Here is a 12,397-nt window from a genome sequence, read left to right as displayed (position 1 = left end):
CATTCCAAAATCGGTCTACCCTAATAGATGATGTTTGATGTTGGCATTTTGTTTATAGGCTAATCCTCTATCATAAGATTAGAAAAAATAGGCTAACCTGATACTAAAATGTTATGATTGTTTTTGGGCTACCCCAAACCGTCATAAACTGATTATATTTTATAGGTTAACTAATTTGTAATTACTTAATCAGTGCTAATCTTATAATTGAATCACAGCAACCGACTCAGAATGCATCACCATCTCAAGCGAAGAAGAATACAAATGATTTTTATCCTATCAGTATCCTGGCGCGCGTGAACGCACTCGCTCGCTCTATTGTCTGTGACGGAGCAGGGTGTGTACTGACAGAGCAGGAGATGAACGATGCTCGCTTTCTGTGGAGCTCAATGGATGGAGCGGCATGTGAAGACGGAGCATCATCCCTAACTTGGGCGTTGGACCAAGATGTGTTGCGCTAGTTTCCATGTGATGGACATGCATTCGCCTCATTCTGAAGGGTATATTTTATTCTGCATGGCGTGTGCATTTTATGGCTGATCACACCGTTTCCATGTTTCCTCGTCCATTTATGACATAGCAGAACATTTAAGACGCAAAGGCTTTGTAAATTGTTTTCAGAAAGATGATGAAGAAAAACAGCCCGTTGCGAGCACGCTCTATGTCGATTGGCAAAACATCAGAGGCTGTCAAGGTTGTGGTGCGGTGCCGCCCTTTAAACAAGAAAGAAGAAGCGATGAATCAAGAGAGAATTGTTGAAGTAGATGTCAGACTGGGACAGGTGAACGTGCGTAAACCAAAATCATCCGGAAGCCTCATGAAAACATTCACGTTTGATGCAGTCTATGACACTCGTTCAAAACAAAACGAGTTGTATGATTATGCATGCAAACCTCTTATTGACTCTGTTTTGCTTGGTTTCAATGGAACTATATTTGCCTATGGCCAAACTGGCACTGGCAAAACATATACAATGGAAGGTGTGCCCACAGACCCAGAGACCAGGGGAGTCATCCCAAATTCATTTCAGCAAATTTTCACTCAAATATCCAGATCTCGGAATCAACAGTATCTTGTGAGAGTGTCATATATTGAGATATATCAAGAAGAGATAAGAGATCTCCTGTGCAAGGATGACAGCAAAAAACTTGATCTTAAGGAAAATCCAGAGTTAGGTGTCTATGTCAGAGATCTTTCATCTGTGGTGACCAAAAACATAAAGGAAATCGAACATGTCATGAACTTGGGGAACCAGTCAAGATCTGTTGGATTCACAAACATGAATGAGCGGAGTTCAAGATCACATGCGATTTTCATGATTACAATTGAATGTAGTGAAATGGGCATCGATGGTGAGGAGCACATTCGTGTTGGAAAGTTAAACATGGTGGATCTGGCTGGCAGTGAGCGCCAAAGCAAAACAGGTGTAGAGGGACAGAGGTTTAAAGAGGCTGCAAAAATAAACTTGTCTCTTTCTGCCCTTGGAAATGTCATCTCAGCCCTAGTGGATGGGAAGAGTACCCACGTTCCCTACCGGGATTCCAAACTCACCCGCCTGTTACAGGACTCCCTTGGAGGCAACTCCAAAACAGTTATGGTGGCCACAATTGGACCAGCTTCATGCCACTATGATGAGACTCTTACCACACTGAGGTATGCTAACAGAGCGAAGAACATCAGGAACAAGCCAAAAATCAATGAGGACCCCAAAGATGCACTGCTTCGTGAGTTTCAAGAGGAAATAGCCCATTTGAAGGTGCAGCTTGAGGAACGAGGGATGCTGGCCAAAGCAAGGAGGAGACAGAGGAGAAATAGTATGCAGATGAAGAGGAGCATGAGTAGTGGAGAGGTGGATCCTCCCAGAGATGGAGAGGTGGGGGTAGTTAAGACAGAACAGGATGAGAGTGTAGAGGAATATTGGTGGAAGCAGCAGATTGCGAAGACCTCTGCCAATTACAAACCCGATTTCAGCAGGAAACTTGGCACATTAGATGAGAAAGCCAAGACTGTTGAAGAGTTGCTAAAGGAGCAACAAGCTATAGCAACCATGATTGAAAAGTATAAGGTTAGTTTTTTCCACTCAGCTCTTCTCTTCATGCAAAGTTATAGATCATATTAATCATAATTGATATATTATTCTGTGCGCCATGATTGTTTGTAGGCTATGGAAAGTAAACTTTTGGTTGGAGGGAAAAACATCATTGACCACACCAATGAACAGCAGAGGATGTTGGAACTGAAGAGGCAGGAAATTGCTGAGCAGGTAACAGTAGTGAAAACATAATCAAAGCATACCTGCATAAAAGCATTTCAAGGATCAGAATCTGATAAGTGTTGGTAATAAACCCTGCTAGGAGAGAATGGAATTAGAGATGCAGCAGCTGATGTTTGATCAAGATGAAGAGACAATTGAACTAAAAGAGACGTTCTCCTCACTACAGCAAGAGGTGGAATTTAAGACCAAGAAGCTAAGAAAGGTGCGTAATCTTTTATGTCTATTAGTAAACTTGTAAACTCATGCATTCACACAGTACTCATTGTATTACACACAAAACATATAAATTGGGCAAATTGTACTAATCTTTTTATCCAACAGTTAAGTAAGGGATAATGTACATTCAGCCGGTTGTTATCGCCAAATAAACCCTGACAGGGTGATCAGGAGGACCCCTGCGCAAAATGGATAACAACTGGCTGACTGCACATTATTATTTTGCTTACTATTTTTATTTATTTATTTATTTATTTGGTTAGTAACCTACTAACCAAATAAATAAGTACATGGAACTTAAAATTATGTAAATATGTGAGAAGAAATAAATCACTGACCAGCTGAAATCCACGTCCGGATTGCATCAGAGTTCTGTTGGGGTTTATTTTGTAATTAATGACTGTCTGACTGATCATTAACCAGTGAAATTAAAAGACAAATTGCCAAATAAATAAATACATGCACGTGAAACATATGTCATTAGCTCACTTGAAGAGATCGTACAGTGATCCAAACTGCAGGAAAGATGGCTCGCAAAACCCGGATGTGCGGTCTGATAAATAGATGTGCAGTTGTTACTCAAAAATATCAAATCGCTAGATGGCGCCATTGACAAATCAGAATCAAGTGTTTCAGAGAGCTGTGTAATAAGTATTGATATTTAGGACCTTATTGTATTAATGGTCATGATACAGGTTTTATGTGGCTGTTTTAGACATGACATAAAGTAGTTTATTTAGTTCTTTAGTTTTAGTTCATTTAGTTTAGTCTGTTCAAAAGGTTGAGCCAGTGTTCAATAAATAAAATAGTTGTTCTTCTTTCTCATAGTGTTTTTAAGACCATTGCAGGTTGCAGTTTTGTATTTACTACTTTATGTCTTTAACATGCCCATGTTTGATTCTTACTGTATAATTATCAGGTAGAACTTTAAAAGGACTTAAGACAAAACCTTTTTTTGAGAGCTAAGTTGTGAATAGTGTGTTTAAGATTTATTAAAAAAAAAAAAAAAAACATTTTAGTGCTGTTATAGTTAATACAATGCCTTGTTTTCAATGCAAAATTACATTGGTTGTTCGTCTCACAGTTTTACAGTAAGCTGCAGCTGTCAAGGTCTGAGATTGGAGACATCATCAATGAACATGTCACAATGAGGCAGGAACTGGAGCAAACACTGAATGAGCTGACAAGAGAAATGAAATTCAAGTATGTCCAACACCTGGTCTCATGCTCTAAGACTAACTCAGAAATATGCTACAACATCACACAATCTTTTTGCATGCATAGACAATGATATTTGTGGCACAAGGACTTAAAGGGATAGTTCACCCCAAAATTTAAATGATCTCATTATTTACTCACCCTCGTGATTAAACCAGGCGTGTATGACTTTCTGTCTTCACCAGAACTCATCTGAAGAAACAGTAGGTCCTTAAAATGCAAGGGAATGGATATTTCCCTTTTTAAGCTCCAAAAATCACAGACAGTCAGCATAAATGTCATTCATACAACTCCAGCTGTTAAATGAATGTCATCTAAAGTGATACAATCACGTTTGATGCGAAAAAACTCATTTGTAATTACTTAAATCAGCGCTAATCTTATAATTTAATCACAACTACCAATTCAAAATGCATCACCATCAGTATTTAACTACTTTTTAACCATAAACCAGCGCTTCCAATTTTTGAGAGGGTGGAGTCTAAGCAGTCTCTCGTGTGACATATTCGTGTTGCCATGATACATATGCAATCTCACATTTTCCACTCGGTTGAGACATCCAGGATAAGGACACAAATGCACCATTGTGAGTAAAGAAACAGATAAATACAGATCTAAACCAAACCCAACCAAGCTCTAGCATTCCTCTTTCTCGCTTGTAAACAGTGCTGCTCTTCTGGCTGTGACACACTGTGGCAGGGCGGAGGGCGGGGCCGGGTCGTGATCATACACACCCGGTCCCGTATTGGGCTAATCAAGCCGCTGAGGTTTAAAGGTCAACTGCAGAGTATCGTGCGGGAGAGAGAGATAATTAGCGGACATGTCCGTCATGTGTGTGTTTATGTCTTCTTTTAAGTTTATCATTAAAACTATTATTTATATTGAAAAGCCGGTTCTCGCCTCCTCCTTGCCCATCATTATCTGTGTTACACACACACATGCCTCAGTTCTAGCATGTTTCAAATGCCAAAGTGATTATGTCATGTGCATACCGCTGCATAACGGAAGCATGATTTAGAGTTTAAAAAATACTTAAATATTTATCATTTTCACACCAAAAGCGATCCTATTGCTTTAGAAGACATTCATTAAACCGCTGGAGTCGTCTGGATGCCGTTTATGCTGACTGCCTGTGATTATTGGAGCTTTAAAAGAGAAATCAACATTCACTTGCATTTTAAAGACCTTCTGAGCTAAGATATTTTTCTATTTTTCTTCAAATGTGTTCTGGTGAAGAAAGAAAGTCATACACACCTGGGATATTATGACGTTGGGTAATTAATGAAATAATTTTCATTTTTGGGTGAACTAATCCTTTAAATTGTAATTTTAGGACTTCAATTTTTATATGTTTACTTGAAATTTAATATGCATTTTGAACTTGGATTACATTAAACTTGAAATTTAAATGTATGTGGCTTGAAATTAGATTTTGAATACACACTTAGGTTCCAAAATTTCAGATAATACAATTAATATTTTAGGTTTTATATTTATATTCAGGTAAATTCAAGGAAGACATCCAGGGTAGGCTACTTAAAGATATCCAGTAAGTAATAAAACTACTTCTTGACCAATCCAACATGATCACACGATCACAAGTCGAATTGTTTCCGAGAGTTCCGGTACCCTAGGATCGGCCACATTATGCCGACCTACTGATAAGCGCCATCTCCTATCAGACATGTTTGCATTGGCTCCAGCATGCTTACCTTCCCCTGTGCCGTGACCGGAAGTGTGTTTCGTCAGCAGCTTTGGAGACCTGGGTCCAGATCCCACATTGAAACAAGGAAGTAATTGCGTAAACGTAATAAGTGACGAGCGAAATTCAAAGGTTGCATTCTTCCTTTTAACATTTCATTTCTACTCCACTGGTGGTTAGGTTTAGGTTTTTGTTTGGGGTACTGTTTATAAAATATGCATTCAACCTTACTGTATTTCAGCCCGTACAGCTGAAAACAACTCCTTTCCCAACTCACTTTTGGCGCCCCTCTGTGGACATTACAATCTGAAAATGGAGCTCACATGTTCTCATACACCAAACATCACTTACTGCTTTGGCCACTGGGGGCAGTGTTTCACATTTCGGTAAGCACAGTCTGATTTTAGCTAAAGAAAAGTTAACTTACTGTTTCTGATATTAATGTGAGATCAGTCTGACCAATCACAATGCAGTTCTAGGGCAAAACAAGTAGCTAATCCTTGAGATAGGTGGTGGCTCTTGCTCGGCCACTGCTGTTCTTCCTTCCCTTAGTTTGATGACATACAAGCTACCTGGATCTCTTTGTCAGAGTACCCCAGATATTTTTGTAATCTGAATATAAAACCTGAATTGTACCTGACTCCATTTTTTAACTGGAATCAATGTACTGTAATCCAAGTTCAAAATGCATATTCAGTTTCAAGTACATTCAAATTCAAGTCCTTGTTGCACAAATACATATTTCATTTCAAGTACGCATTTTCAAATTCAGGTCCAAGTGGCACAAGTATTATTCCATATAGATGTTTGTGTTGTCGGCTTAACACATTTTGTTCTTATTGTTTGTCCTTTTTCTCCAGAAACCTCATTATCGAGAACTTCATTCCTCATGAGGAAAAGAATAAGATCATAAATCGTCTCCACTTTGACAGCGAGGAAGACCAGTGGAGAGTCTTACCACTACTCCCTTCAGAAAAGTAAGAAAAATAACTGTTCCAAACATCACAAGACCGTTATGATGATATGCTTATCTCTAACAATAATTCATTTTCTCATTTTCCAGTAACACACCTGTTGTCAGGCGAAGGCCAACTTCAGTAGTGGGATACAAGAGACCGCTTAGTCAGTATGCACAAGTTGCTGCGGCAACCGGTTCTCCTTCTAGATACAGGGTTGGTATTGTGCAGAGATACGAAATCATTGTCTTTGTTGAGTCTTTTTAGAATAGTATGAAACAATAAAGGTTATTTTTTTTATGTATTATTAGTTAATTATTTTGTAACTTTTTAAATTGTTCTTTTTGTTTAAAAGTATAGCAATCAGCAAAAAAGTAATAAATTACTGTGTGCAATGGCAATGTAAAAAGAGAGTAAAAATGCAACAAAACTGTACAAAAATATACATCCATCCATCTTCAACCGCTTATCCAAATTCGGGTCGCGGGGGCAGCTGCTCCAGCTGGGGGCCCCAAATTTCCCTATCCCGAGCCACATTAACCAGCTCTGACTGGGGGACCCCGAGGTGTTCCCAGGCCAGTGTGGAGATGTACTCTCTCCACCTAATCCTGGGTCTTCCCTTAGGCCTCCTCCCAGCTGGACGTGCCTGAAACACCTCCCTAGGGAGGCGGCCAGGGGGCATCCTTACCAGATGCCCAAACCACCTCAACTGACTCCTTTCGACGCAAAGGAGCACCGGCTCTACTCCGAGCTCCTCACGGATGACTGAGCTCCTCACCCTATCTCTAAGGGAGAAGCCCGCCACCCTTCTGAGGAAGCCCATTTCGGCCGCTTGTACTCATGACCTAGTTCTTTCGGTCATGACCCAGCCTTCATGACCATAGGTGAGGGTAGGAACAAAAATTGACCGGTAGATCGAGAGCTTTGCCTTTCGGCTCAGCTCTCTTTGCGTGACAACGGTGCGATAGAGCGAGTGCAATACCGCCCCCGCTGCCCCAATTCTCCGGCCAACCTCCAGCTCCATTGTCCCCTCACTCGTGAACAAGACCCTGAGGTACTTGAACTCCTTCACTTGGGGCAATACCTCCTTCCCTATACAAAAAAAAATATATTTTTTATTAAATCTGCTATAATTGTGAGGCATTGTGCACACAGATAAACCCTTCAATATTTGCTTAATTTTTTTTGGGGTGGGGGGGCCAGGCTGAGAACATCATGCTTCTGGAACTGGACATGTCTCAACCTACCATGGTCTCTCTGGACCTTCAAAGGTCAGAAATAAGGACCCAAGACTTGATTTGTGACTTTGGCCATTACAGAAAGAGGACGACTGCTTCACGGGTCATGAAAGCAAGATCGTGGTGAATACCTTGCATGTTTCTCGTCCACTATTGGCTATATTCAGCTGCTACCCTGAAAGCTGAAAATATCAGCATTTAAACCTTTGTTTTTAACTTCCTCCTCAAGGTACCAAGGGCCAAGTCAATCTGCTTCTTCATCAACCAGCCCTGGGTCACAATGTCCAGCCTCTACAATGGGGGCCTGTGCGGCAACCCACCAACCATGAGCCTGTACAGTGTATTAATCATTCAAGGAACAGAAGCATAGAAAGCACATTTAATTATTCTTTGCTCTTTTAAAGCTAGGTCATTTGTCTTTTGTATCACTGATTTAGCTGTGGATTTGCGCACTGATTTTAAGCACAACTGTCTACTATATACTTGAAAATGCAAGTGTATCCTGTTTAAGCTTTTTGCTTTGAAGTGATGTCATTATTGAACAGAAATGAAAACAATAAATGTATCATAAAAAAATTAATGTGTATAAAACTATTATCTGGTCTATATACCATATACAAAGGTTAAGTATAGATTAAAATTAGCAGTTGTTTGATAATGGACAAAAAAATAATATAAGTAAGGTGTAAAATAAATAGAAATAGAAAAAGTGGTAACCTGCTATACTTACCTTAAGGATCATTTTTTGAGGATTTTTCTACTTGATCTAACCCACCACAAAAAAATACAAAATTAACTAATTTGACAAATAAATTAAGTCAGATTAAATAAAAAAATGTTTTAACTGAATAAAACCCAGTTAGTTTAAGTGTTACCACATTAAGCACATTTTAGGTTACCTCATAAAAAATATATAGTGTACATATTCAGGTTTATACAGTGTAATTGCACAGGTGACTCCAGACAGACAAGAGCTGAAACAGGAGCATATTAAAAATGAAAGGCAATGTAAAAAATAAACACGGCTTTGAATAAGGATGCTAGTATACCATATCTTGTATGACTATATTACATGCCATTGTAGACCACTTTAATTTCAGAGCTCTGGGTGTTTGATCACAAGTTTGGCCAAGCGTCAACTATTAAACTCACACAAGCACACCCACAAACATCAAACTTGCATCATGTACATAAATATTTAGATAAATATGCATAAATGTAGTGCCCCCAAAAATTATTTGGAAACTTAAGACCAGGGACAAAATGGTTTGAGTCCCGGCTTAAGGTACTCTTAAAATTTAGAAATGGCATTGCATTATATAACAAACATCAAACCAAGAGGCATCTGCAAACAAATGTCCTTTTCTCAGAATTAACTTCACTTTTATTAGCCATTTTTTTATTACTTTTAACCAACTTGTCCAAAGGTAATTTTTAGTGGATGATCCCCTCAAGTTCTTACATCCCTGCTAACACAAGACACACAAGTTACATAATTTATTCATCCTATTTGGTACAACCCCAATTCCGAAAAAGCTGGGACAGAATGAGAAATGCTAATTAAAACAAAAAGGAGTGATTTGTACATTATATTCAACATTTGCTATATAGAAAGCACTACAACTAATTATTTAATAATGTTTTACATTGTGAATTTCATAGTTTTTTAAATGTACCGTCATTTCAAATCAGATGATTGCAACACCCTCTAAAATAATTTGGGACAGTCGAGTGTTTACCGCTGTGAAACATCACCATTTCTTCTGATAACACTTATAAAGCATTTGGGCACTGAAGACACAAGTTTGTTAAGTTTAGAAAGTGGAATTTTTGAGTCACGTGACACCATGCGAGGATTGGACGTGTGAACGGCGAGATGAAGGTTAGAGAGAGAGAGAGAATTACGGGCATGTCCGTCATGTGTGTATTTATGTTTGTGCTTTTGTTTTGAGTTTAATTAAATTATTATTTATATTGACAAGCCGGTTCTCGCCTCCTCCTCTTAACCCCCTTACAGTCAAATGTTAATATGAGTGGATTGTCTCTCTCCACGTGGAATGTGAATGGGTTGGGGCACCCCATAAAAAGAAGGAAGGTTATTTCTTTTCTTTAACGTAAGAAATGTGATATAGTGTTTCTTCAAGAAACCCATCTTTCCTGCAGGAAGCTGAAAAGTTTGGGAAGATATGGGGTGGACATGTTGTCTTTAGTGCTGTCTCAAGTAAGAGGAGGGGAGTCATTACACTGATAAGTAATCATCTACAATTCAAATGTCTCAAACAGATTAAAGATCAATTAGGAAGAGTCATTATTGTTTTAGCAGAAATTCAAGGGCAAAGGTTGATATTGGCTAATATTTACACACCTTACGCTGATTATCAGGTCTTTTTTTATAGATCTTGAAGGGATGTTGCAAACCGCTGGCACCCCTCATGATATAATATTGGGAGGAGACTTTAATCTATTGATCATAGTGAAGCAAAAGTGTGCAAGCCCCCTAGAGCAACACTGACATTTCTCAGGATGTGTAAAAATCTTGGTCTTACACATATTTGGAGACTTTTGAACCCATCTGGTAAGGACTATTAAATTTTTTTCATCAGTCCATAAGATTTACTCTAGAATATATATATATATATATATATATATATATATATATATATATATATATATGGTCTCATTTTGGGAGTGGTGCGAGGAGATGGGCAGGGTGGCGGCATTTGAGGAGATGTCAGATAGAAGGCTAGGCAACCTGGGGGTGTTTAATATGAAGTGGGGCTGCTATCTGACCTTTTTGGAAGGCTCTCGGTGATGAGCAGTGGAGAGGGATTAATAGGATAAATGTGTGTGATTAGTATTATTATTATTTTATATTTATATTTATAAAATGTTTACATACTACTAAGCATTTCATGCATCATTTGATTTTGTATCTGTTTGCTTTACAGTCTCAGATGATTATTTATTTGTACATTACATATTATAAACCCTCTGCACAATATAACTGCCTGCATGTCAAATTCAAGTAAAAACAAAACAAAACAAAAACAGTGATTTGAATTAGATATGTTGCGAGACATTCACAAAATGTGCATAAATCAAGTGCCTACATATTAACAAACTGAAACCACCATAACTTTGCAGTGTGTTATTTGGTACCAGATGGGCTGGTTTGAGTATTTCTGTAACTGCTGATCTCCTGGGATTTTCACACACAACAGTCTCTAATATTTAATATTCAGAATCGTGCCAAAAACAACAAACATCCAGATAGTGACAGTTCTGTTGATGGAAAAGCCTTGTTGCTGAAAGAGGTCAACAGAAAATGGCCGGATAATCTACGGTAACTCAGATAACTGCTCTGTACAATTGTGGTGAGAAGAATATCATCTCAGAATGATATTCTGAGATGCGTGTTGGTGATGTTTTGGTGCCACGAGGGGGACCTACACAACATTAGGAAGGTTTTAATGTTGTGGCTGATCGGTGTATATATATATATATATATATATATATACAGTGAGGAAAATAAGTATTTGAACACCCTGCTATTTTGCAAGTTCTCCCACTTGGAAATCATGGAGGGTCTGAAATTGTCATCGTAGGTGCATGTCCACTGTGAGAGACATAATCTAAAAAAAAAATCCAGAAATCACAATGTATGATTTTTTAACTATTTATTTGTATGATACAGCTGCAAATAAGTATTTGAACACCTGTCTATCAGCTAGAATTCTGACCCTCAAAGACCTGTTAGTCTGCCTTTAAAATGTCCACCTCCACTCCATTTATTATCCTAAATTAGATGCACCTGTTTGAGGTTGTTAGCTGCATAAAGACACCTGTCCACCCCATACAATCAGTAAGAATCCAACTACTAACATGGCCAAGACCAAAGAGCTGTCCAAAGACACTAGAGACAAAATTGTACACCTCCACAAGGCTGGAAAGGGCTACGGGGAAATTGCCAAGCAGCTTTGTGAAAAAAGTTCCACTGTTGGAGCAATCATTAGAAAATGGAAGAAGCTAAACATGACTGTCAATCTCCCTCGGACTGGGGCTCCATGCAAGATCTCACCTCGTGGGGTCTCAATGATCCTAAGAAAGGTGAGAAATCAGCCCAGAACTACACGGGAGGAGCTGGTCAATGACCTGAAAAGAGCTGGGACCACCGTTTCCAAGGTTACTGTTGGTATTACACCAAGACGTCATGGTTTGAAATCATGCATGGCACGGAAGGTTCCCCTGCGTAAACCAGCACATGTCAAGGCCTGTCTTAAGTTTGCCAATGACCATTTGGATGATCCAGAGGAGTCATGGGAGAAAGTCATGTGGTCAGATGAGACCAAAATAGAACTTTTGGTCATAATTCCACTAACCGTGTTTGGAGGAACAAGAATGATGAGTACCATCCCAAGAACACCATCCCTACTGTGAAGCATGGGGTGGTAGCATCATGCTTTGGGGGTGTTTTTCTGCACATGGGACAGGGCGACTGCACTGTATTAAGGAGAGGATGACCGGGGCCATGTATTGCGAGATTTTGGGGAACAACCTCCTTCCCTCAGTTAGAGCATTGAAGATGGGTCGAGGCTGGGTCTTCCAACATGACAATGACCCGAAGCACACAGCCAGGATAACCAAGGAGTGGCTCTGTAAGAAGCATATCAAGGTTCTGGCGTGGCCTAGCCAGTCTCCAGACCTAAACCCAATAGAGAATCTTTGGAGGGAGCTCAAACTCCGTGTTTCTCAGCGACAGCCCAGAAACCTGACTGATCTAGAGAAGATCTGT

At 39.2% G+C, this 12,397-nt stretch overlaps 1 protein-coding gene across 1 annotated transcript; it reads left to right on the top strand.

Annotated features, from left to right (window-relative positions):
* The first annotated feature begins 348 nt into the window (after positions 1-348).
* LOC127662508 (kinesin-like protein KIF3B) lies at positions 349-8,106 on the top strand. The gene is made up of 8 exons (XM_052153712.1): positions 349-2,065; positions 2,162-2,263; positions 2,355-2,477; positions 3,576-3,694; positions 6,272-6,388; positions 6,475-6,583; positions 7,571-7,728; positions 7,835-8,106. The coding sequence occupies exons 1-8, from the start codon at positions 626-628 to the stop codon at positions 7,932-7,934; spliced, it is 2,268 nt and encodes a 755-aa protein (XP_052009672.1). The 5' UTR covers positions 349-625; the 3' UTR covers positions 7,935-8,106.
* The last annotated feature ends 4,291 nt before the right edge of the window (positions 8,107-12,397 follow it).

Source organism: Xyrauchen texanus, chromosome 22 (assembly GCF_025860055.1).
Source record: "Xyrauchen texanus isolate HMW12.3.18 chromosome 22, RBS_HiC_50CHRs, whole genome shotgun sequence".
In the NCBI taxonomy this organism is placed as follows: Eukaryota; Metazoa; Chordata; class Actinopteri; order Cypriniformes; family Catostomidae; genus Xyrauchen; species Xyrauchen texanus.
Note: the sequence above shows the minus strand (reverse complement) of the source record. Positions and strands in the feature narration are given on the sequence as shown.